The sequence below is a fragment of the Schizosaccharomyces japonicus genome, assembly GCF_000149845.2.
Source record: "Schizosaccharomyces japonicus yFS275 unplaced genomic scaffold supercont5.3, whole genome shotgun sequence".
NCBI classification, from domain to species: domain Eukaryota; kingdom Fungi; phylum Ascomycota; class Schizosaccharomycetes; order Schizosaccharomycetales; family Schizosaccharomycetaceae; genus Schizosaccharomyces; species Schizosaccharomyces japonicus.
Genome location: NW_011627862.1, coordinates 589,094 through 613,785, shown reverse-complemented (window position 1 = coordinate 613,785; position 24,692 = coordinate 589,094). Strand labels below are relative to the sequence as shown.

The 24,692-nt window shown below is 43.6% G+C and overlaps 9 protein-coding genes across 9 annotated transcripts; 8 read left to right on the top strand and 1 right to left on the bottom strand.

Annotated features, from left to right (window-relative positions):
• The first annotated feature begins 386 nt into the window (after positions 1 to 386).
• On the top strand, positions 387 to 1,093 carry SJAG_04567 (hsp16-like protein). Its single transcript, XM_002175622.2, has one exon. It carries the CDS (start codon positions 579 to 581, stop codon positions 993 to 995), a length of 417 nt encoding a protein of 138 aa, XP_002175658.1. The 5' UTR covers positions 387 to 578; the 3' UTR covers positions 996 to 1,093.
• A 15-nt stretch (positions 1,094 to 1,108) lies between these two features.
• On the top strand, positions 1,109 to 2,928 carry SJAG_04568 (decaprenyl diphosphate synthase subunit Dps1). Its single transcript, XM_002175623.2, has 2 exons — positions 1,109 to 2,495; positions 2,551 to 2,928. Exons 1-2 carry the CDS (start codon positions 1,515 to 1,517, stop codon positions 2,713 to 2,715), a joined length of 1,146 nt encoding a protein of 381 aa, XP_002175659.1. The 5' UTR covers positions 1,109 to 1,514; the 3' UTR covers positions 2,716 to 2,928.
• Positions 2,929 to 3,850: 922 nt separating this feature from the next.
• SJAG_04569 (coatomer alpha subunit) lies at positions 3,851 to 7,932 on the top strand. The gene is made up of 3 exons (XM_002175624.2): positions 3,851 to 7,060; positions 7,107 to 7,370; positions 7,428 to 7,932. The coding sequence occupies exons 1-3, from the start codon at positions 3,941 to 3,943 to the stop codon at positions 7,665 to 7,667; spliced, it is 3,624 nt and encodes a 1,207-aa protein (XP_002175660.1). The 5' UTR covers positions 3,851 to 3,940; the 3' UTR covers positions 7,668 to 7,932.
• Positions 7,933 to 8,063: 131 nt separating this feature from the next.
• On the top strand, positions 8,064 to 9,002 carry SJAG_04570 (fungal protein). The gene is made up of 2 exons (XM_002175625.2): positions 8,064 to 8,266; positions 8,325 to 9,002. The coding sequence occupies exons 1-2, from the start codon at positions 8,082 to 8,084 to the stop codon at positions 8,845 to 8,847; spliced, it is 708 nt and encodes a 235-aa protein (XP_002175661.2). The 5' UTR covers positions 8,064 to 8,081; the 3' UTR covers positions 8,848 to 9,002.
• Positions 9,003 to 9,208: 206 nt separating this feature from the next.
• Positions 9,209 to 13,944, top strand: SJAG_04571 (UDP-glucose-glycoprotein glucosyltransferase Gpt1). The gene has a single exon (XM_002175626.2). It carries the CDS (start codon positions 9,315 to 9,317, stop codon positions 13,647 to 13,649), a length of 4,335 nt encoding a protein of 1,444 aa, XP_002175662.1. The 5' UTR covers positions 9,209 to 9,314; the 3' UTR covers positions 13,650 to 13,944.
• A 327-nt stretch (positions 13,945 to 14,271) lies between these two features.
• On the top strand, positions 14,272 to 16,226 carry SJAG_04572 (19S proteasome regulatory subunit Rpn3). Its single transcript, XM_002175627.2, has 2 exons — positions 14,272 to 14,498; positions 14,556 to 16,226. The coding sequence occupies exons 1-2, from the start codon at positions 14,453 to 14,455 to the stop codon at positions 15,953 to 15,955; spliced, it is 1,446 nt and encodes a 481-aa protein (XP_002175663.1). The 5' UTR covers positions 14,272 to 14,452; the 3' UTR covers positions 15,956 to 16,226.
• Positions 16,227 to 16,370: 144 nt separating this feature from the next.
• On the top strand, positions 16,371 to 17,038 carry SJAG_04573 (ubiquitin conjugating enzyme Ubc4). The gene has a single exon (XM_002175628.2). The coding sequence runs from the start codon at positions 16,476 to 16,478 to the stop codon at positions 16,917 to 16,919; it is 444 nt and encodes a 147-aa protein (XP_002175664.1). The 5' UTR covers positions 16,371 to 16,475; the 3' UTR covers positions 16,920 to 17,038.
• Positions 17,039 to 19,747: 2,709 nt separating this feature from the next.
• SJAG_04574 (histone H3 methyltransferase Clr4) lies at positions 19,748 to 24,224 on the top strand. The gene is made up of 4 exons (XM_002175629.2): positions 19,748 to 20,351; positions 20,455 to 20,490; positions 20,535 to 20,808; positions 20,889 to 24,224. The coding sequence occupies exons 1-4, from the start codon at positions 20,292 to 20,294 to the stop codon at positions 22,073 to 22,075; spliced, it is 1,557 nt and encodes a 518-aa protein (XP_002175665.2). The 5' UTR covers positions 19,748 to 20,291; the 3' UTR covers positions 22,076 to 24,224.
• SJAG_04575 (meiotic chromosome segregation protein Meu6) lies at positions 22,244 to 24,639 on the bottom strand. Its single transcript, XM_002175630.2, has 3 exons — positions 24,287 to 24,639; positions 23,936 to 24,239; positions 22,244 to 23,883 (listed from the first exon to the last, which is right to left on the bottom strand). The coding sequence occupies exons 1-3, from the start codon at positions 24,553 to 24,555 to the stop codon at positions 22,447 to 22,449; spliced, it is 2,010 nt and encodes a 669-aa protein (XP_002175666.1). The 5' UTR covers positions 24,556 to 24,639; the 3' UTR covers positions 22,244 to 22,446.
• Positions 24,640 to 24,692: the final 53 nt, after the last annotated feature.

Sequence of the window (24,692 nt, the reverse complement as noted above, 5' to 3'; positions counted from 1 at the left end):
CTCACTGTTAACGCAGATCTGCGACCAGCATGCGAACGAAATACACATCGATCTACTCGAAAAAATTACGCGAACACAGTAATGAAAGCATTTTTTTAATATAACCGAAGCCCACTCAACACCGGATGCTTCTTGTGGATGCCTGAAGTCTGTGTCGAAGTGTCAGTGTCCTTAATTCTCCAGAAATTTCGCGAAAGAATTAAACTTTGCGGCGGTGTTGGTGCGTCAGCAAATCAAAAGTGGCCATGCTGCTGCCGCGATGAGCTGACGTAAGGCTTGCGTCACTTTTCTGTCACGTCTCTCTCTGTAGATGATTCTTGATGTTTCAGGTACAGCGGGGGAGAGCGGCAGGGGCGAGAGAAAATACGGGAATGAACTGGCAGAACATGACGAATTCGACTTCTTCCGGTTTCTGAAAAGGTATAAATACACCTCTACAATTCCCCAATTCGACATCATTCACAGATTCAAGACATCTTCTGATTACACAGTTCGTTTCTAACGACCTTTATTAATTACCTTTGCATACTTGCATATCTACAACACACAAACACTCTCTCTATCTTCCACATATCATCATGTCGATTCAACGCTTTTTTGGTTTCCCCGAAGTCTTCGACGACTTTTTGAACTACGCTCCTATTGTCCAAAGCAGAGCTCGCGACAATGGCACTCTTTCGCCTGCAATTGATGTCCATGAGGGACGCGACACCATCAGCGTGGATGTCGAGCTTCCTGGTGTGAAGAAGGAAAATGTCAACGTCCACTACGACAATGGCAAGCTTACCGTGAGCGGTGAAATTGTCAACGAGCGTACTTCCGACGAGGAACAGCGTCACTGGTCTGAGCGTCGCTTCGGTACTTTCTCCCGTACTATTTCTCTGCCTTCTAAGGTCGACGCCGACCAAATCGAGGCCTCCTTCAGCAATGGTTTGCTCACCATTACGCTGCCTAAGGTTGAAAAGGTCACCAAGCGCCAAATTGAGATCAAGTAGGCGCCTATTGGTGACTGCTTGAGCAAGCCACCGGTACAGGTTGGCCTGCGCATTACGATATAGTTAATGAGTAATGATTACTGTCATACAGCTATGAATGCGGGAAAGTGGGATGAGTGGGATATGTAGTGGGGTGTGGGTTTGGTATGAAGACGAGAAGTGGGGGCCACGTCTACGATGGGGCAGGGCCCTTCCTTCCTTCCCCATTTACGTATTTGGGTTTTCGTTAGCGACACTTTCCTTTCCACGCGCTCTCGCTTGGTGAACCTTATTTTGCCCATGACGCAAACCTGCTACCGCCCTCCTTGCTGTCTTCACCCAACGATGCCAATTGTAACCAGCGTCTTGTTGCACTTTTCACGGACTTGAAGCGATTCTCCGTCTTCCTTGTATCCGTCTCTTTGTGTACAGCATCTCGTGTTGCACAACACTTTCTTCGCCTTCATTCTCACTCTCCCGACCGACTGCCGGCCCTGTTGACAATTCATTTTTTTTTAGTCTTGTACCATTCGTACAATCATGTTACGGGGAGTACGAAACTCGGTTGTTCGACGGTCCATTCATTTTTCTGTTTGTCACAATAACACCAACAATAGTCCATGTGTTGCCCAAGAAAAGACAGAAACTGCAACACTTATACGTGACGATTTAAAGCGTGTGTCACCGGGGATGCGTAGGATGCTCGGTTGCAACTTGGATCATCTGCAGGATGCTTCGACTTACTACACCCTAGCGCAGGGAAAACAGCTGCGACCGTCATTAGTGCTGCTCGTTTCGAGAGCCGTCAGCTTATTGAATGGGATCAACCGGTCAGTAGCCAGCGAGAGGTACATTCTTGATTGCAATCCAGCATTGCTCCTTGACGGTGATGTTCTGCCTTCACAATTGCGGTTGGCGCAGATTACCGAAATGATTCATGTTGCAAGCTTGCTCCACGACGATGTGATTGATCTCGCTACCCATAGACGAGGTCAAGTTTCAGGAAACATCGCATTTGGCAATCAACAGGCCGTCTTCGCCGGCGATTTCATCCTCGCTCGTGCCTCTACCGCGATGGCTCGTCTGCGCAACACACGTGTCACCGAACTACTGGCTACGGTGATTGCCGACTTGATTCGTGGAGAGTTTCTACAGCTTCGAAATGTTGATGAAAAGGGAGGAGATGCTTTACAAGCATCCTTTGATTATTACCTCGAAAAATCGTACCTGAAAACGGCTAGCCTAATATCAAAAAGCTGTATGGCAGCTGCTGTGCTTGGTAAGGCGGTCCCAAGTATTGTTCAAGCTATAGGCGAGTTTGGACGATGCTTAGGTATAGCGTTTCAGCTTGTTGACGACGCGCTGGACTTCAAATCCACCGATGGTGATCTGGGAAAACCAGCAAATGCGGATTTGAAACTGGGTCTCGCTACCGCACCCGTATTGTTCGCTTGGAAGCAATTCCCCGAACTGGAATCAGCTGTACGCAGCAATTTCCAGAGTAAGGGCGCTATAGAACAGGTACGTTTTTCGCGTCACCAATTACTGATTTTTTTATTTCTCTAACTTATATTAGGCCAGGCAATATGTTCGCGAAGCAGATGGCGTTCGAAAGACAGAAGCATGGGCAGGACAATTCATAGTCAAGGCGAAAGGATTACTTTCCTCTCACATTCCCGATTCTCCGCCTCTCCAAGCACTTCTCGACATCTGCGACAGAGTTATCACTCGTAAAAAGTAGACTGTGTTGGTCGGGCAAAAAACACTTTCTTTGCTTTCCACTACCAGTGAGATTACGGACTATGTTTGCCGCTCACAGCCATCGTTCCCGCCAACATTCACGCTCACTCTCATGATTGTTCTTTAATTTCTTGTACTATCTATTCATGTAACGTTTATTCCATTTACTATTCCTATTACACTGCACGCGCCAATGTATACCAGTACATAACCCTAAGACTCCTCCACCAAGTTCACATCTCGCTTAGATAAACCTTGTGCATCGATAGCTAACCGACACCCCCACACTGTGACTGCTCTTCCCCACACAGAATCACTATAAAAGGGCACGGCTCGCTCCACGAAAAACCATCGACGATACTCCATAGGATCATTTCTATAGTATACGTCCGGCTTGGGTTTCCTAACCTAGCCACAGAACTCAACACGGATGATGATTGGAAGCACCGTTGCCCGAAGAGTGAGGCAATTCTTTCTTCGGGAGGGATAACAGGATCTTTTTTCAGGTTCTGTTCTCCCTCTTCAGCGATGATCTCTTACACCTCTGGTTTCTCGTCCCCTGGACGGTCCCGTCGTGTAGGGCAGCTGGTGTATTCTGACGTGTAAAATTCCTCTTCTCATCGACTGTAGTGGCCTTGCTGCTTCAGGCGATGTGACGGGAATGACTGGTGGTGTAGTGTACTGTTTTGGTCAGTGTTGTTGGTTGTTAGGTATAGTGAATGTAAGTTCGCGTATTGTATCTGTTGTGCTTGTACCTTGAGGTGTCCTGCTGACGCGTTTTAAAACTTCCGGTTGTACATGTTAAGGCCGTGGTGCTGAGAGTCTCGTTAATTCGGCACGTTCGCATCGCTGCATCTTTTTCGCTGTAGCTTCATTTCTCTCTCCTCTTCTTCCGTAGACCTCTGCAGCTTCCAGATGAATGCACAATGTAACTCATTAAACCACATAACGAGAATGAACAAATAAACAGTTGTACAGCCCTCTGTTCGTAGTCTAGCGAGGTTGCGGTAACTTTTTTTCAGTTGCCCTCTAACATTCGTAATCCTGCAATACCACACTCCATCGTCGTCCTCCCTATTCTCCTCTTCTGCCTCACCCTTCCCAGCGCTTCTGCCCTGGTGCCTGCACCTGGGTTCCTCGTGGACGCAACCTCAACCACACACAACGAAGTACCGGTAGAGTGGATTCGCAACTGAACCTCACTTTTGCCTAACAAATCTGTCAAAATGCAGATGCTAACAAAGTTTGAGTCCAAGTCCTCTCGGGCCAAGGGCATCGCATTTCATCCGACTCAGCCATGGCTTTTGACCTCTCTGCACAATGGTACAATCCAACTGTGGGACTACAGAATGGGAACGCTTTTGGAGCGGTTCGACGGACATGACGGACCTGTCCGTGGAATTGCTTTCCATCCCACTCAACCTCTTTTCGTATCTGGTGGTGACGACTATAAAGTTAATGTTTGGAATTACAAGACGAAGAAGCTTCTCTTCTCGCTATGTGGTCACATGGACTATGTCCGTGTTTGTACATTTCACCACGAGTACCCTTGGATTCTGTCGTGTTCTGATGACCAGACAATTCGTATCTGGAACTGGCAGTCTCGTAACTGTATCGCTATTTTGACGGGTCACTCGCATTATGTTATGTGTGCAGCCTTCCACCCTAAGGAGGACCTTATTGTGAGTGCCAGTTTAGATCAAACTGTCCGTGTTTGGGACATTAGCGGTCTGAGAAAGAAGCATGCTACTCCTATCAGTTTATCACTGGAAGACCAGCTCACCCAGTCTCACAGCTCCATCTCCAACGACCTGTTTGGCAGCACGGATGCAGTTGTTAAGTTTGTGCTTGAAGGACACGACCGTGGTGTCAACTGGTGCGCTTTTCACCCTACCTTGCCTTTAATTATTTCTGCCGGCGATGACCGTCTTGTGAAGCTTTGGCGGATGACTGCCTCAAAAGCCTGGCAAGTGGACACGTGCCGCGGCCATTACAACAACGTTTCTTGCTGTATCTTCCACCCCTACCAAGATTTAATCCTTTCGGTGAGCGAAGATAAAACGCTTCGTGTGTGGGACTTGAATAGACGTGTGGCCGTGAAGACGTTCCGCCGCGAGAATGACCGTTTCTGGTTCATCACTTGCCATCCCAAGCTTAATCTCTTTGCTACGGGCCATGATAGCGGTGTCATGGTTTTCAAGCTTGAGCGCGAGCGTCCGGCTTATGCACTTAACATCAACACTCTCTTTTATGTTAACAAGGAAAAGTCCATTGTTTCTTATGATTTAATGCGCGGCACATCGAATGCCCTCGATTCCGTCAAGGAGTTGGGCAGTTCCTGGATTCCTCCCCGTACCCTCTCTTACAATCCCGCTGAAAAGCTTGCTCTCGTTACGTCTACCGCCGATGAAGGTACTTACGAGCTTGTCGGTCTCTCTAATCGAAACAAATCCGACACCAACATCCGCGATAAGGGTGACAATGCAATTTTTGTCGCTCGGAACCGGTTTGTTGTGTTTAAAAAGGAGGAGAGTGTTCTTGAATTGAAAGATCTTTCGAACAAAACGACAAAGGTGCTTCAAGTCGACAGTATCAAGCCCAATGACATTTGCTATGCTGGTGTCGGCAACATTTTACTGTTTTCTGAGAATCATGTCTGCTTGTATGACCTCCAACGTGCCAAGATTACCAATTCCCTCAAATTTCGCAAGGTCAAGTATGCTGCGTGGTCTCACGACAACTCTCAGATTGCCTTGCTCTCAAAGCATTACATTAAAATTGTGACGAAGGATCTGAAGGAGGTTACTACGATTCATGAGACAATTCGCATCAAAAGTGCCATCTGGCAAGACAACAATATTTTGCTGTATACCACTTTAGACCACCTCAAATTCGCTCTCCTTTCAGGCGATACTGGTATCATCCAAACTTTAGAGTCAACAGTTTACTTGACTAAGGTGAAGGGCTCAACTGTGTACGCACTTACTCGTAGTGCTGAACCCATTACGCTTGAGATTGATCCTACAGAGTATTTGTTTAAGCTTGCTTTGTTGAAGAAAGACTACGAAAAGGTTTTGCAGCTTTTCCAGACCTCTGATCTCATCGGTCAGTCTATCATTTCCTACCTTCAAAAGAAGGGCTACCCCGAAATTGCTTTGCAATTCGTTGAAGACCCTTCCACTCGTTTTGAGCTTGCACTCGAGTGTGGAAATATGAGCGTTGCTCTTGATCTTGCTCGAACCATTGACCGTCCGGAGGTGTGGAGCCGTTTAGCCTCGGAAAGTTTGAACTATGGAAATCACAGAATTGCAGAGGTTGCCTATCAGAAGTTGCGTAATTTTGAGCGTCTTTCCTTTTTGTACCTCACTACAGGCAACCAAGACAAGCTTCAAAAAATGGCAGCCATCGCAGAGAAGCGTGGTGATTATTTGAGCACATTCCACAATTCTCTGTATACTAACGATGCCGAGCAACGTGTTCGACTGCTCGTACAATGCAACATGAAGCCTCTTGCTTATCTTACTGCTAAATCTAATGGTTTGGAGGAGATCGCTAACGAAATTCTTGCCGAAACTGATATGACTGAAGACAAAATTAAGATGCCCACTCTGGGCGCACGTTTCACTACACCAACCGTTGTTAAATCCACGTTTGAGGAGAACTGGCCTTTGAAAAGTAGCTCAGAGGCCACTTTTGAAAGGCTTCTGCAAGAGAAAATGGAGCAACTCATCATCCAAGAACCCATGGACATGGTCACTGCTGGAGAGTCAGAGGATGAGTTTCAAGACACAGAACAAGCTCTTTCCGATGACGAAGAGGCTGAAGCACTTGAGCAGGATGAGGAACAAGCTGAGGATGGTTGGGAAGTCGAAGACATTCCTTTGGATGAAGAGCTTGTTGCCATCACTGCTGATGACGCTTCTGCTGTCAATCTTGAGGAGGTGGATTTGTGGAAACGCAACTCCCCTCTGGCAGCTGATCATATTGCTGCTGGTGATTTTGAGGGTGCAATGAAGGCTTTGAACCAACAAGTTGGTGCCGTCAATTTTGCACCATTAAAGGACCGCTTTTTGGAAATCTTCCAAGCGGCTCGTGTGTATGCTCCTATGTTTGACACTTTGGAACCCCTCACTGTTTATCTGAGACGAAACAAGGAAAGTGAGTTTGATCGTTTGAAGACGCTGCCATTCATTGCTCGCAATTACTCCTCTTGTGAGGCTAATGAGCTCAGCGATGCTTACCGTCTGTTTAAGGAGAACAAAATTACTGAAGCTCGTGAGCTGTTTATTAAGCTTATTCACATTTTGATCTTGACTGTTGCTGAGGACAAGGAAGAGGCTGAGAACGTAAGTGTTTTATGGAGAAAGTACTGTGTGTCTAACAAAATATTAGCTTTCAACCCTTATCGACGAGTGCCGCAGTTATGTCGTCGCTTTGTCTTGTGAATTGGCTCGTCGTGAGATGAAGGATGAGGACGCAAAACGTGCTCTGGAACTTAGCGTTCTGTTTGCCGCTGCCAATATGCAGCCCGTGCATTCAACCATTGCACTCAGATTAGCCATTAACTTGGCTCACAAGCAGAAAAATTTCAAGACTGCCGCGTTCTTGGGCAAGAGACTTCTGGAAATCACATCGTCTGAGTCCGCAAAACAAGCTGTATGTTTTAGCCAATGCTTATTTATCTAAATGTTTACTAACTCTTTTTGTGAACAGGCCAATCGTGCTATTTTGCTCGGTGATAGAAACCCACATGATGAAGTTGAGCTTGATATCGACTTCAACTCGGAAATATATGCTTGCGCTGCTAGCTTGTCTATTTTGTATCCTTCTTCCTCGCAAGTGACCTGCCCCCTTTGCGGAGCTGCTTACCTTCCCAAATATGCAGGACAATTGTGTTGTGTGTGCAAGGTCTCTAATGTTGGTGCAACTGCTCGGGGACGTCGTTTCTTCTAATTCAAGTTATGTCGCCATATGAACTCATCCTGGTCTTTATTCTCCGTTAGAGGTCGAAATACGATTTACCCTACGTAGACGTACACTCTTGCTGAGTGCTCTTGTTTACAACCCTCAAAAACATTTTCATGAAGTTTCATGTACAATTCGTCGCTTGTTGACCTTTGATTTCCGGTACAGAAGAACTTAATAATAATTGAATCACTGATTGCAACTATACTAAAGAGAGACTTATTTATACAGAATGTAGTCAAAAGTGGTAAACCGTTTCTTAATTGACGAGTTTTCCATTGTATTCTGACTCATCTTCATGATGATTTCCGCCGTTCTTCGGTACGGCATATCATATATGCCTTTAAGTTGAACGAAACATACCATATTAGATACACTAGAACTAGTCGACTACGTTACAAAATGAGTGAAAACATACAGAACAAGCAATTTATGCTTTACAGAACGATCTTAAGCTCACCTTCTCGTGGGCTATCACTTGCAATTCATTTAACTTCAGTTACTTCTTTTCTATGGTCCTTCTTTTGGATGTTTAGAAATGGCAATGAGATCATCCTTTTTTCTTATGGATCTTTCTTCCAGCATTTGTACGTTCATTCAGCTGTAAACAATTGCATGAGTTCTGGTCATTCTAACGATCTTTAGGACCGTTTTGTCTTTACTGTTGTCTCTGATCACAGGAGTTACAGCCAGTTTGTCTGACATCTTTCTTTCTAAGGTGTTATATGAGATTAAACTATTATTGCAATACGTATGTTGCCCTTTGGAAATGCTGGTTTCGTTTCTGTACTGGGGTATTGCGCTGTATGATCGTGGACTCTTGAGACCTGACGAATTCGAGCCTGCACCGCTCATTTTTGACTTGAGCGTTCATATTTTCCCTACTATTTTTCTTCTGTTTGACTATTTCTTTCTGTCTCCGCCATTCAAAGCCCCAGTCAAACATTTCGGCGTCTTCTTCGTTCTTATCACTGCCGGTTATTATTATTGGGTTGAACGGTGCTACGTCCGCAACAAGTTCTACGCCTATCCTCTTCTTGAGTATCTTTCTACGCACGAAAAGGTCCTTTTATTCGGGTTCGCTAGTGCCCTGTCGCTCGTTTTCTACACAGTGCTAAAGTCCATGAATATTGTTAAACTGCGCGTTAAAAAAGCACACAGCGCTTAGGTCAATGTTGCAAATACGATCCTCTGAGTGAGTTTTCTTGCTTGTTCAGTATATTTGTGACAGGCAGTTGTGAATAACACTGCTTGCTTATTCCATAACACTTAAATGCATATTACCCCACGTTCCTTTAATGAAATCATCATAGTTCTTTAACAGCTGTATTGTAGTACTTGTAGTCAAGGTTTAACTTAACTTTCCCTGACCTTGTTTTGTTCAGTGACATTGAATGTTTTACTAACTAAAGTACAATTTGTTATAAAAGAACTCTTCGAACAGCAATGAGTAATTTATTCTAATACTGAATGCAATATTGACGTGTAACACGTTTTACTAAAGCATTTCTTCACGCACTAACTTTACTAGTGCTCGCTACCACCCTTCGGGGAATCTTGACTTACTAAACCTGACCACAGCAAAACACATTCCGGCTGGAATTCTGCTCCTGCTGTAACTTAAAACACCCAAAAATGCGGTGGAAATCACTGCTACTATTCCTTTCGAGCGGGATCTCTCTTTGCTTAGGCGCACGGCCTCTTGAAATTGGGTTGGAAGCTGTGTTTTCCAAGCCGTCTTATTTGGCTCTTTTTGCGGAAACATTGCATGCTGAAAGCCCTGAAGCATTCTACTGGTTTCTCAATAGCGTGTCTGATCGTCCATTAGAGTCTTCAAGCCCCAAGGCTGCATATGATGACCTGTTAATACGATTGCAAAATGAAAATGTCCTTGATGACGAAACGCTTAGTAGTTTCCAGTTCGCACTCGCACTCTCTTCTGGCGCGCCAAAGCTGGCTGCTTTCCACAGTCTAGTTGATGAGAAGAATGTTGAATGCAATTCTTGGATACTTGGAAGAGACGGTCCCTCGTGCAAGGTTCCTACGTCCTTCAGCAGCATTCCTAAAATTAATGTTTATGAGAAAAATAATTTGGATTATGTGTATGATGACTGTTCGGTCGAGACTCCTACTGTCATTGCTGTCACGGACTTTGGAGTCGAATTCGCCGGCTTCCATAAGCAGCTTATGCCTCTTGCGGAGTCTTGCAAAATTCGTTATGTGATTCGCTATTCACCATCTCCTAAAACGACTGAGGAGCCTTTGCGTGTTGCTGGTTTCGGTGCTCACGCCTCACTTAAACGCACAGACTATCTAGTTGTAGACGACCGTGAAGTCAAAATTTCTTCACAAGAAGCCGGCTCTGTTTCTACCGATAACGAACAGAAGCTGTTTGCTGATCTTGATGATAACTTAGAGGCTGTTCCGGAAGAGCAACTTGAACAACTTGGCTCATTAACGGCACAGTATATCTCCCAGCAGGAAGATCCCTTGACTGTCCTTCGCAAACTTAGTCAGGATTTCCCTCTTTATGCACACAAGATTGCTGGCGAACAGTTGAACAAGCAGTTTATTGAAAATATCACCGCGTTTCAGGAGCGAATTATTCCCGAGGGAACCAATATCGTTTCTTTCAATGGTATTCCCGTGGATGTGAATGAATTAGACGCTTTTTCCCTTCTCTCAATGCTCCGTTCGGAACGGGCGATTGTGAATGACTTGAAAAAACTTGGATTATCTCCCCACGAAGCTCAGCAAGTACTTTGCAGTGATAAGTTTGGACGTGACAGTAACGAAATTGTTCTCCCCAAGTTTGACTACCGCGATGATACCGAAGGTGGAAATGTCATCGTTTGGGCGAATGATTTGGAAAATGATCCTCGATATTCCGAATGGCCTACGGAGGTTCAAAACTTTTTGCGTCCCTTATATCCTGGACAATTACATATGGTTCGCAAACAGTTACACACTGTGATATACCCAGTGGATCCCAGTAGCTCCATCAGCGCACAGTTTGTTCGTGACTTGCTCATGACAACGCAACGCGTAATTCCCATCCAAACTGGTATGGTTTGTCGTGCTTCCGGAGATAATGTTGTGGGTCAGGTATTATGTCGAGCCTTCCACTTCCTTCGCAACGAGGCAGACATCGATACTGCACTGTCCTTTTTATTGAACTGTTTGCAAGAGGATGACAAGACTGATGTCTGGTCTTTAGTTGAGAAGCATATGCCTCCTTTGTTGAGGGATGATGAGTCTCTTGATTCCCTTCATAATATTCTCTACTCACCATTTTTCGACGCTTTAATGGCCAACAGTAATTCATGGATGAATCGTCTTAGTATTGATCCTCACAATAGGGATATTATTGTTAATGGCCGTATCATTGACTATGGTAATGATTTTCACCAAAATATGTTGGGTATCTTCATTGAGGATATTCCCCAAGTGCAGACAGCAGTCGCTATGTACAAACTTACTGATGATGATGATCTGCTTGACTTTGCATTGTCTGATGCTTTACCCAAGCGTAATGCACTTGTGTATCCTTCCTCCAAAAATGTACAACGAAATGTGAATCTTCAGGCTTCCTTAAACTCATTGGGTCTCACATTAAATGATGTGTTGCTTTTTGGACGGAAAAGTGCTCCAATCACTCTTTGGTTGATCACTGATTTTTCTGCGCCCGAGTTTGGTACCTTTATAACAACGCTGGAAGAATTGCAACAGGACGTGAGTGATATCTCTGTTGTTTTGTTGCCTAACTCTAACACAACCGACTCGGTTTCTCTTCAACTCGTTGAACGTGTTAAAGCAAGAATTGCCCCTCGACTGAGCCAACTCGAGGATTTATATGATTTGTATCAACCCGAACACAAGGTCAAAGCGGAAACTAAAGAACTAATGGAGAAATACCTTAAGCTTGTCAGCATTATTGGTGTTTCTGAACATGAAACTGGTATCCTAATGAACGGACGTTTAATCACACCGCTTAGCCCTGACAGTTTGAATGTTGATGATCTTGCTGAATTGGCATATATCGAGCGCAACAATTTTGTGGAGATTTTAGAAGATTTGATTAAGAATCCACGAGTATGTCTCCCCTTCCTTAGTTCATATCTGAAGGAGTTGAAGACGAGACCCTTCCAAGCTGTTGGGTATGGACAAACGCAAATGTCGTTCCCTCGGGACTCTTATGTCGATAAACTTAAACAGCATGCTACATTTTCTTATGGTGACGTGGAAACGGCCATGTACAGTGTAGTTGCTATCATTAACCCTCTTTCAGCAGAAGCACAAAAACTGTCGGTTTTCCTCGAGACGCTCTCTAAAATGAACAGCGTCTTTATTATGGTTATTTTGAACCCTCAACAAAAACTAGAGGAGCTTCCGCTGAAACGTTACTATCGATACTCCATTGCGTCGGTACCCCAATTTGATGAGCAAGGTAATATGGTTCCTCCAAGCGTTATTTTTGATAACCTGCCTGCCGATGTTCTCTTAACAATGGATCTTGAAACTAGAGACGCTTGGGTTGTTATGCAGAAGGATGTGCAGTTGGATTTGTATAATGTTAAACTTCCACATACAGAGTCGAACGAAAACTTGACTCCGTTGACAGCCACTTATGAGTTGAAGAACATCCTCGTTCAAGGATATTCAACTGAGAGACAGTCTGGAAGACCTCCTCGTGGTATGCAGGTTTTGTTAAGTAACAAAGACGGTTCTTATAAAACGGATACCATTGTCTTAGCTAATTATGGCTATTTTCAACTTAAGGGTAATCCCGGTATATTTACAATTGCGCCTAAGTCTGGACGTTCGGAGGAGATTTTCAGCATTGATGGTGTGAATCATGGTACCACCGACAACTCTCTCACGATTTCCGGCTTTGAGGGTGTTATTCTGCATCCCACAGTTTCAAGAAATCCTGGTTACGAAAATGAGGATGTCTTGAAGCCTGATGCGCCTTCACATAAATTCCTGAACAAGCTTCTTCGTCCGTTTAGAGGTGCACAAAAAGATGAGCATGCGGAAATTAATATCTTCTCTCTCGCCAGTGGGCATTTGTATGAACGGTTCATTTACATTATGACCAGAAGTGTTATGGAACACACGAAGCATACAGTTAAGTTTTGGTTTATTGAGAACTTTTTGTCGCCATCATTTAAACGAGACATTGCAATTTTGGCAGAAAAATACAAGTTCAAGTACGAGTTTGTGACCTACAACTGGCCCCATTGGCTTCGCAAGCAAACGGAGAAGCAACGAGAGATTTGGGGTTACAAGATCTTGTTCTTGGATGTTTTGTTCCCATTGGATTTGGAGAAGGTTATCTTTGTTGACGCCGACCAAATTGTCCGCGCTGATTTAAAGGAATTGATGGATCTTGATTTGAAGGGAGCACCATACGCATACACACCCATGTGTGACTCTCGCACTGAAATGGAGGGATTCCGTTTTTGGAAGCAAGGTTACTGGAAGAAGTATTTGCGCGGCATGAAGTACCACATTAGTGCATTATATGTTGTCGACTTGGATCGTTTCCGTCACATGGGAGCCGGTGATTTACTGCGTCGTCAATACCAACTTTTATCTGCTGATCCAGAATCTTTGTCAAATTTGGATCAAGATCTGCCTAACCATTTACAGCGCATGATCCCCATTTATTCTTTACCGCAAGAATGGCTTTGGTGTGAAACATGGTGTAGCGACGAAAGCTTGAAGAAAGCCAAGACAATCGACTTGTGTCAAAACCCTTTAACCAAGGAAAAGAAGCTGGATCGTGCCCGTCGTCAAGTCACTGAGTGGACAACGTACGACGATGAGATCCACGATCTTTTAGAACACGAGTTGCATAAAGAGGAAGCCCGTCCCGAGAGCATCCGTCAACCTCAGCAAGTTCTACAGCTGTCGCAACAATCAACACAATCGAATCCCTCTTCTAACGAGGGTGTCGATGAGTTGTAAGCATGTTTTCCATCTGCCCCCTTTTTCCACCTTTTGATGTGTTGTCGGTAACCTATGTATCCTTTTACCCTCCTGCATCCTTCAGAAAAAAAGCGTCTTATAGAATGACGCGTCTTTATTGACGTCTCAAATGTTTAGTCATAACATTTGATCCATTATTCATTTAATGAATGTACTACCAAGCAGCTATAGCATAGAATACAAGCTTTAACCTTTCGCATGAATAACTCAATTCGACGCGATAGTTTAGGGAGGAAAAGGAAATGTGAGGCAGGAAGAGAGACTCAGCGGGTAGACGTTAAATTAGCAAAGCCATTTCCATTTGCTTTGTAAATCCGGATGAAGTGAAACCATCATTGAAGACGACACAAAAATTATATAAAACGAGAACGCAAACCAAGCTCAGCTCAATGCTCGTAACTAGCATTGAAGCAGTGTATGAAAAAAAAACCCAACCACTGTTGTTTACCGTCTATTGTTTGCTTCACCCAATTTATTATCAACAAAAAATGGCAACTCCGTGCTTTCGTACTCTCTCCATTTTAACTCACCATCACATATATTCATTTAATAATTGCCGTAGCTAACAACTAACTGCTTTATTATTCTTCTATCACTTTGGTGTGTGTGCGGGTGACTAATACACGACTCGTCTCCAGCTGGACTTACCACATACCAACCCATTCCCTTAAAGAGCTCAACGGGAGTATTCAACTCGAATTTGAGCATATAATAGGTTCACCTGTCAAACGAGGATTCGTATTAAAAGGAAAAATTCGGAGAAGGAACCTTTTGTCGAAAAAATGAGCTCTGAGACGAAGAGTGTGGAAAAAAGAAGCGTTGTTGAAGGTACGGTAACGAAAAGCAATTCTGTACACCTGGATATGAATTACTAATTGGTTTTAGATGTACAAGTAAACGTAGAAGCCTTAAAAAAAGCTACGAGTCAAAGAGAGTCGCGTCTCGTGTACCGTGTACTTCGTACTACATGTGACATTAGTAAAAAACTGAACGCTAAATCGTTCAGGGAACTTATAAAGAAATACTATGGCGGCGATACTGCTACTCGTAATGAACTTTTACGCCTGTTTGAACAAGAAGACGGAAACGACGATGCAACGATGATGGATGAAGACAAATCAGCAAAGGAATCAAGTCCAGACCAGTCTGCATTAGTGACAGAGGTCAATATGTACTTAAAGTTGCTTATGGGAGTCCATCTTTATCACTACAAACATTATGATATTGGCTATGTGTTTATGAAAAAGACAATTGATGAATTACAAGGATTCAATCGTCGTACGCTGGACCAGATTGCTGCGAAGCTGTACTTTTACTTCACACTCTTTTCCGAGAGATGCAACTCCTCGTCTGAATGCCGTGAGACGTTGCTTTCCGTTCACAGAACTGCAACTCTACGTCATGACACAGAGACACAGGCCATGGTGCTGACGCTATTGCTGCGAAACTATATCCAGTACAATTTGTACGACCAAGCCGATCGACTTATTTCCAAAACTACATTGCCCACGGACGCAGGCAACAACCTCGCCATCCGTTACCAGTACTACATCGGACGGATTCGTGCCATCCAGCTCGACTACACGACTGCTCATGAGCACTTGGTGAGCGCTATTCGCAAGGCACCCAACACCGTGTATGCTGCACAATTTCTGCAGGCCGTTTATAAGCTGCATATTGTGGTTCAGTTGCTCATGGGAGACATTCCTGAGCGCCGTCTTTTCCGCCAAAAGTCATTGGAGCACTTGCTTTTACCGTATCTGCGCATCAGCCAGGCTGTTCGTGCCGGTGACCTTGCTGCATTCACGGATGCCTTGTCGAAGTACGAGAGCGAGTTCCGTGAAGACGGTCTGTACAGTCTGATTTGTCGTCTGCGGCATACCGTTATCAAGACGGGTCTTCGTATGATCTCGTTGGCTTATTCCCGCATCTCGTTGCGCGACATTTGTCTCAAGCTGGGTCTTGACAGCGAGGAAAGTGCTGAGTATGTAGTTGCCAAGGCTATTCGTGACGGTGTGATCGGTGCTTCCCTCAACCACGAGCAGGGCTACATGGCCAGTAATGAGGCTGTAGACATTTACTCGACTCAGCAGCCTCAGGAGGCCTTCCACGAGCGCATTAAGTTTTGTCTAGCCCTCCACAACGACAGTGTGAAAAGCATGCGTTTCCCCATGGACGCTCACAAGCGCGAGCTGAAGGGTCTGGAAGAAGCCCGTAAGCGTATGGACAAGGAGATGGCCGAAGCCGACTTGGACGCGGACGAACCTGATCTGGGCGAGTTCTAGGCAAGCCTGAATGGAGTGTCGTCCCGCGGGCTTTCCTGCTCAGCACCATACATTGCCATACAGATTCCTCCTTTGCTAGACAATTGTGAATAGTGATGCCTAACGCTATGTGGGGGTAGGTGGGCGATTTGGAGGGTGCGTATGCGTTCGTTCGCGCTAGTGCACGTTAAATGATATAGCGAAGAGTGACCACACTACCTCGCTCGTCCTCGCCTCGCTAAATTTCGCTAAATTTCGTAATAATAAATATTGTGTCGCTGTTCAAAGACTCACTAACTCTCACTATTCTTCATTTCTCCGTTCCGAGGCAAACCACATGACCCCTGCCCCTTGTCCCGCCACCGGATCTGATTGGCCGGTGTCAGGGGATCGCCACATCAGCGAATGAAAAAGAAGCGTGCAGAAGGATTCGAACCACGGATACACAGAATACTATATACATTTTTCGACCGGCGTCCTGAACCTACCAAGAGCACATCACTTCGGCGTTCATCACCCAAAAAAACACAACCGACAAAGGATGGCTTTGAAAAGAATTAACCGTGAACTCATGGACCTTGGCAAGGACCCACCGTCTTCCTGCTCTGCCGGTCCCGTCGGTGATGATCTATTCCACTGGCAAGCTACAATTATGGGCCCTGCCGATAGCCCTTACGCTGGCGGCGTCTTTTTCCTTTCTATCCATTTCCCCACTGACTATCCCTTCAAGCCTCCAAAGGTGAACTTCACTACCCGTATTTATCATCCTAACATTAACTCAAATGGCAGCATTTGCCTTGATATTCTGAGGGACCAATGGTCCCCGGCACTTACTATATCAAAGGTTCTGTTGTCCATTTGCTCTCTGCTCACGGACCCCAACCCAGACGATCCTCTCGTTCCAGAGATCGCTCACGTTTACAAAACAGACAGAGCCCGTTATGAGCTGAGTGCACGCGAGTGGACCAGAAAATACGCTATTTAAGTGCGATATGTTCATCTTTCACGTTTACCAATAATATCCTTGTTGTAGTCGGTATGGTTAGAAATACTTTTGTGGACGGGTTTGGTGTTGGTAAGTATAGAGGGAAGTGTAAAAGAGAGTGTGTAAATGTTACATGTTGAGGTTGTTCGTTTTTTCAGTAGGAGTTGTAGGATTAGCTTCTAAGAAGTCGGCCGGTGTGATTGACCAAGTTGTTTTCTAATGAATGAGTGCAATCGGTGAAAGGTACTGGTTAGAACGTAGTCTAGTACACGAGCACTTTTAGGAGGTTTCACGTTAACTGAACGTGGTCTTGTAATATTGACGAAGGTATCATTAATGTCGCCTGTTACTTTTTAGGTGTAAATGTAAGTGAGTTGAATTCAGTTAGTAGAATGCGATTTTTAATTACTTAGTGAACGGTTAAAAGTTGTCTTGTTAACGTTTGAGTTGTGCTGGTATTTAAGTTAAAATTCGTCTGAACACCGGTTTAAAATAACAATGGTTTCGTATACTTTAGACTTTTTTGAACGTTACCTTTTTCAAATAACTTGTCGCATTTTATAATAAGGTTTATAACTTTCTAAAAAAAAATGCGAGCGGCCGAAACCCTAAGTATCAAATTGCCAAACGCAATTTAAACTGAATGCTTGGACATTGATGTTGATTGTATAGTATTCTACTTTCTCGTTTGTCGAACATAAAGTAGCTATAGATGCTTTATTGGTATCATAAAAGACGGACTCTCGTATGTTGGATGCGTTCTTGATTCATTCGATTGACAAGGGCAGGGTCCATGATAAGGTTTCTTGAAGATTTCAATGGATATAATGTATATATATGTATATATATATATTGTCTGCAACTAAATATTCAGTTGGAAGTATCGATGCTTGCTTTTTTAAAAATGATCCAATCTTTGATGAAAACAGTATTAAATATAAATTCACATTTACTTAAATTTAAGACGTTGTAAACCAAAGGACTGGTCACCAGCAAAGTTTAAAGCTGGATTTATGTGTTCTAGCATCGTTCCAATATATGAACAGAGTACATTTTCTATTCAGCATGTGTCGCGACTAGTATAGCCATTGTAAAGTCAAACATACGTAAAAAATGTGACCGTGGGGTTCATATGTGAGAGAGCAATTAGATATGAAAACTTTTAAATTTATACTTTTCGTTATTAAAGGTCTCTCAATTAGCAAGAAATTTTAAAGATATTGTGGTTCTCCGATTAAAAAAAATTATACAGAGGTAAAATACCAAATCCTCATTTTGGCATCAAGAACGTGGTAGGTAAGCCATGGCCCGGTCCTACAGGCATGGTGAGCAACACAGATGAATTGACTGTGCGATGATTGATCAGCAAGTTAGGTATTTTATATATAGCGCGGCACACTAATAAAAGATACTATTCTCCATTAATTCTCTTTTGCAATTGCTAGTTTGCAAAGTATGCTTTTGCGGTACCTTCGCATATTCGATTAAGTTTTAGTGATTTATCCATTTAGCAATGGATACATTTGCATTTGTATAAATGAGACAGGAGAGCACCAAATATGAACAGAAACATTTATCAGACACAGAAAACTAGTGACACTTTCCAAAAAGCACCGACCAAAGAAAGTTCAGTAGCGAAAAAAGGCTCAAATTATTATAATTCAGTAACCGACAAAAACAAAAGTAGCAAATTGTCACCCCTACCGAAATTCCGTAACATTAGGAAAGTACATGATGATTATAGAGAAAGATATGTAGAAAGGTGACAGCTAGGTAAATTAAATAATACATTGTTTTGGAATGTCGCCACTTTGTGTGTGTTGAAGCCTTGAACTTTATAATTATATTTCTTGCATTCACAGACCATGTCGCAGAATCGTTTGTTGGAACCGAGTTACATGGTCAAAAGCATGATGTGCAGGAACACCAAGTTGATGAACCTTCGGGTTATGACACTGTTACTATTTGCAATAAAGTAGTTTCTGTATCGGTGATCTTGGTGCAGAGCATACTCCTAGGGATCATCAATTTGTATGTACGAAAATGGACTATGGAATCTTTAAGATGGATATCAATAGCAGCAAACCGATGATAAACAATTCACATGCTCTTCCTTTTTCCTATTCAATCGGCCGCTCCTTGTGAATAAATTGTGCAGATTTTTTCAACTCAAGAGCTGCGATGTTACAATGTCTGCTATCGCATGAAATTGAAAATGCTTTTTTTACGAGTTTTCTTAATGATTTATAATGCTCTTCTTTTTTTCCTTTAAATCTGCTTAGCACGACTTAATGGAGGTCTTGTATAATATTTATGATCGAAGTACAAGAACAAAGCAATGCAACACATGCTGCTGTCCCTGCCAGGGGAAAATGCTTATCGCTTCCCCCCGTTAATAAACAAATAGACTAGTTTCATTGTTCTGTATGTGAATTCAGGGTTGCATGTCGCAGTGCGTGACAGTATACAACGGACAATGAATAATAAATGTGCTTCAAATCCCGCATCTAAATGGACTCACAGTGAGGAAAATTTTAACATGTAGAAGGCAATATCTGGCTTGTTACATAAAACTTTCCCTGAAGCCTAGCCTGGTTTGGATACTAAAAATCTCATGAAATAATTCATTTGTTTCAATAAAGTCAGCTTCTTAACGACGATAATCCTTTCAATTGCATTTTCATTATATTGCCGTAACCATTTTAGCAATACATTGAATCAAATATTAAATTCCTCGTTTAGATAACCTTGTTAAGAATAAGGTTTTGACTCTTGGTGGTGAGTTCGTTTCAATCGACCGTGCACTTGAACTTGAATATTGTCTCTAACACAGACATCATCAGGACACAACTCTCGCACGCCAAATTAAAACGCGCAACACGTAAACAAGCCTATGCGATGGGTTTCTAAGAAATTGGCCTAAACAGCTTGCAAATATCCCTCCCTCTCTCTCTTAGATACATTTTCTGAGTCTTATTGACTCCATAAAAAGCAAGAACAGCCTCCTTAAAACCTCTGCAATAGCGTGGCTAATAGACGTGTATACAAAAAATAAAAACCAAACAGAGACCTTAAAAATTGGGTTCTCTTTTGTTTTTTCAAACAAATGAGCCATACACTGTTCTATGGCCCAACAACATTCCACCGATCAATGTTGCGATTGTTCACCAAGCCAAGGACTATATCAGCCTTGCTTCTGATCTGCAGAAGATCACTTGACTGGAACTCAGCTGGATCGTCGATCCTCACCACCAAAACTTCAACGTATTGCAGATCATAGTAGCATCGTGAGGTCCAGGATAGTGGATGCAAATTAACACAGTGTGAGTCCGCTACGGTTGGCAGGTTGACACTGCCAAAACACAGCTAATCATGGGTGCGCGGAAACGGGTACGAACCGCGGAAACATGGGACCCGGAAGAAGAATTTGAGGTATGCGAGTGACTCTACTCAATTATGATAGAACAGGGTACACGTCGTATGGATTTGCGAAAATAAAACGCGTCTTTAAACCAATTTACTGACAATTCTGTAGGTAGAAAAAATTGTTGATGAAAAACTCGACCCCAAAGTGAGTACTATTTGTGTTCTTTAAATGATTCTAATAAGATTAAGGGAAATGTAATGCTTTATCGAGTACGATGGCTTAACTATTCATCGAGAAGTGATACATGGGAACCCCCCAGCAATTTAGTTGGATGTACAGCCGTTCTTCGCGATTGGCATAAGAAACAAAAACGGCCGCTACCAGCCGAACTGTTGACTCCGGAAGAACGCCAAAATATACCCAAGGTTGTGAAGAAGACATCCTCTTCCCCTTCAGCACGCACATCTCTTGGAAATTCGACGCCCGTTGCAAGGACATCCAAGGGAAAACAAGATTCACGTGGTACGTACACAACAGAAGCTTTTCCTCAAGCACCTACCGTTTCTTCAACTCATTTATTCACTAGCTAACATATTATCAAGGCACTTCTTCTCGCCGTAGTTCAACAAACAAACACAAGCAGAAATCGAAACGCGGACATGATACAAACGATGACCAGGAAGATTTATACTCCTTTTTTGGTTCAACCAAACGTCCTCGGAAAACTAGTGCTGAAGCAACGGAAATCATTGAAATCGATGTCGAGGATGATAATGCACCCGACACTGAAATCCCTAAAGCAGATGACGAAAACACTAAAGAGGATTTGATTGTAAAACCTCCTTCTCCTTTACAAAAGCAATTCATCATATACCCAGTATCCCGTCCGCCTACACGAGATGCGTACGCTCACTTTTCAAACTATGAAAAACGAGAACTATTTCGAGATCGCCTCCGTCAACTTAGAGGTCCTGAAATTACCTTAGTGAATGAGGTCGATGACGAACCATGCCCGTCTCTTGACTTTCAGTTTATCTCTGAATACCGATTAACAGAAGGCGTTATTCCTCCAGACCCTAATTTTCAGTCAGGCTGTAATTGTCCTTCGGAGGGCTGCAACCTTCTAGAGCCAAACTCGTGCCAATGTTTAGAAGACATGGATGACCCGCGAAGTTTTGCATATGACGAACATGGCCGGTTACGGCCAGACTCTGGTAATGTAATATATGAGTGCAATGACTTTTGTTCTTGTTCTATGGACTGTCCAAACAGGGTTGTTCAGCGAGGTCGTGTACTTCCATTGGAAGTTTTTAAAACGAAAGATAAGGGCTGGGGAGTTCGAACGATTCGAACGGTGAAGGCTGGAACATTTGTTACTTGTTATTTAGGTGAGGTTATCTCTTCCCATGAAGCAGCAGAACGTGATAAAAATTACGAGAAAGACGGTATTACATACTTGTTCGATCTTGACATGTTTGATGATGCGAGCGAATACACGGTTGATGCGCAACGCTATGGTGATGTTTCTCGTTTTTTCAATCATTCCTGTTCACCAAATTTGGCTATCTACTCTGTGGTTCGGAATCGAGGTGTGCGAACAATTTATGATCTGGCCATGTTCTCCATAAAAGATATCAATCCTATGGAAGAATTGACTTTTGATTATGCTGGTATTCGTGAACAGGTGTCACCTGTGCCAAAGGAACCAAAACAACCTATTCGCCATGGAAAGGCATATCGGAAATGCAGATGCGGTGCACCAAATTGTAGAGGATGGCTATTCTCTTAGCCATTGAACAATCTTCAATTTTTTGTCTCCTAACTACTTCCTGATAACGTCGTTCTTTCCACTAAAAAACTGTCTTCTTGTAATACATAAGTCTATTATTCAAACATTATCAAATTCGCCCGTTTCCTCCTCACATACCTAACGTCTCTCGCCGCTTATGAAGTCCTCTACGAATACAGCAATCCTCGTAGAATTGATAAAAATAAAAAGCACTACTCATTAACTATTTAATGTTACACAATAATGAAAGCCGGACATCCTATGATACAAAAAGCGAAATGCTTGTTAAAGTCGCTTGAAAGGCTGTGATGAAAGCACGGAGAAGACATTGCTCTTCCTAGAATTGAAAAGGCGTTTTAAGCACAAGTGAATCATTCACCTTTGTTATCCTCAGACACCACCGCGGCAGTGTCGACCGTGTTCTCCGATTCCAAGTTCTTGTTTAAGACCTCTTCAGCGGGTGGAACGGCAACTTCAGATGAAATAGCGGGATCAGCTTCCGCACTAGCGGGTTCCTCAGATACCTCCTTGAACTCATGCAGGCTGCTAGCAGCTGCATCGTCAGAGTCAACTTGCGTCTCAACAGGAGCAGAAGTTTCAGTAGTAGTGACTGTCTCCACTTGCTTTACATCTTCCTCCACGTTTTCGTCAGCCTTTGTCTCTGAAGGGATAGGTTCGACAATCTCCGAACCAACAGCATCAGAATTCTCAGCAGCCTCACCAGTGCCAGGTCCAGAAATCTTTGATACGGGCTCGGTATTCACCGGAGTAAAAGAAGGTTGCTCTTCCTCATCTACATCAACGACAACGGGAGCTTCTTCGGTACCCAACTCGGCCGTGATGTTGGCATCGGCGGCAGCAGGTTCTGTCTCCGTTTCCGTAGCAGCCTTAGCCAAAGCAGCCTCTCGTTTCGCCGAGTAATCAGGAGAGTTATGGAATCCATGATGAAGCGTTTCCGATAGTCTTCTCATAAGTGGGGAAGACATCAAGCTGAACTTATGCTTTGAGGGTGAATCCGCAGAATCATTTGTCTTCTTGGGTGTTTTTTGCTTTTGCTTTTTAGGCGAGAAAAAATGTTTCTTCTCCTTTGAAGTTGAAGCTGGCGCCGATGCGGTAACTGGAGCTGAAGCCTCCTGTTCCTCTTCGGCAGGCTCTTCTGAAACACTTTTCATTGGGCTGGGAGAACGACGGAAGATGCCAGAAAGACGTGCACGCAAGTGAGGAGTGGATGGTGATGCCCCAGAAGGAACCTGTGCCGGTGGTTCCGCATTGAGGGTTTCTGCCGCTGCATTCTCAGTCTCAGGAACATCCTCATTTACATTTTGAGGCGTGTCATCAGTAACCTCGGGTTCTTGAACAATAGGGACTGCTGGAGAGGCATTTTCTTTCACTCCCTCTTCCGGTATTGCGTCTTTCGTTGCACCAGAGGGCTTGAAATGAACGAATGATTGTAAAATTTCAAAGACAGAGTCACGCTTCCGTGGATCCGGGGCCGCTGACTTGTCCACTGACTTGCCCTTTTCCTTTGATTTGCTTCCATCTTTCTTGCCAAAGAAGTACAAGAAAGAATAAGCTGCATTGGCACTTTCAGCCGAGTATTTCTTCAACTTGGCAAATGTGTCCTTATATGCTTCGCTGTTCTCCACATCCACCCGAGCCTGTTTGTAACGTTGGACATTCTCAATAATATATTTGACCCACTTGTCGCGCTCCGCAGGGCTGGGTGCCTCAAAGGTAGCGATTTTGCCAGATCCTGTGGCTATAATAAACTTTTGGTCAAAGCTGGGCTCAACAGCAACAACATCATACTGCGAAATACGTTAGTTTCAATGCGAATTAGGTAAAGAAATTCGTAGGTACCAAAGGAATAATTCCACTAGGGCTATCGGATGCAAGTTGAGACTTTGAATAAAACAACAATCCGTCTCCCGTTTGAGTTGCGTGAGCAATTAATTCAAGGTAATAGTCACGAGAAGAGGGAGCAGGCGCTTCCTTCGGCTCCTCTACGCCTTCACCCTCTTCGTCGCCGTTTGAAGGGTTTGACTCGGTCGCTGTTTTATCTGTTTCAGTCAAAGAACCATAGAATCGCTTTCGATAATAATAGTTTAAGTTTTTAAGTTCAAATTTTTTCGTCTGAACATAAAAAAACCTTCTTAAAGAATGACTGAATGGAGAGTTAGTGGGCTGATAGACCAGCTGTATCAGACGTACGGAAGAATGCCGTTTGTCTTAAAGGTTAAATGACCAGAAACACTGTATGCGGAAACAAAGGCGGGATGCTTGATAGTGGGAACCTCTGTGGTTTTCACAGTATTTAAAACGTTTGGAGCAACCTCGCTCAATGCAGTTTTCGTCTCCGTTTCACCTTGAACTTGCTCCGTTTCAGTCCCCGCCGAAGTGACTTCAGAATGTCCTGGCAAAACTTCGAAACCTGGTTCACCAACGACACTAGGTCGCGTTTCAATGCCTGCAGAAGACATGTTATAGAATCGAAAATAGTATTTAGTGTTTCAATTGTAGCAAATGGTTACACACAATTCTTATGGGTGTATGTGGTAAAGGGCAGAAATGCGAGGTCGGCCCCGCTAAACAAAACAAACGATTTTAAGCATAATAA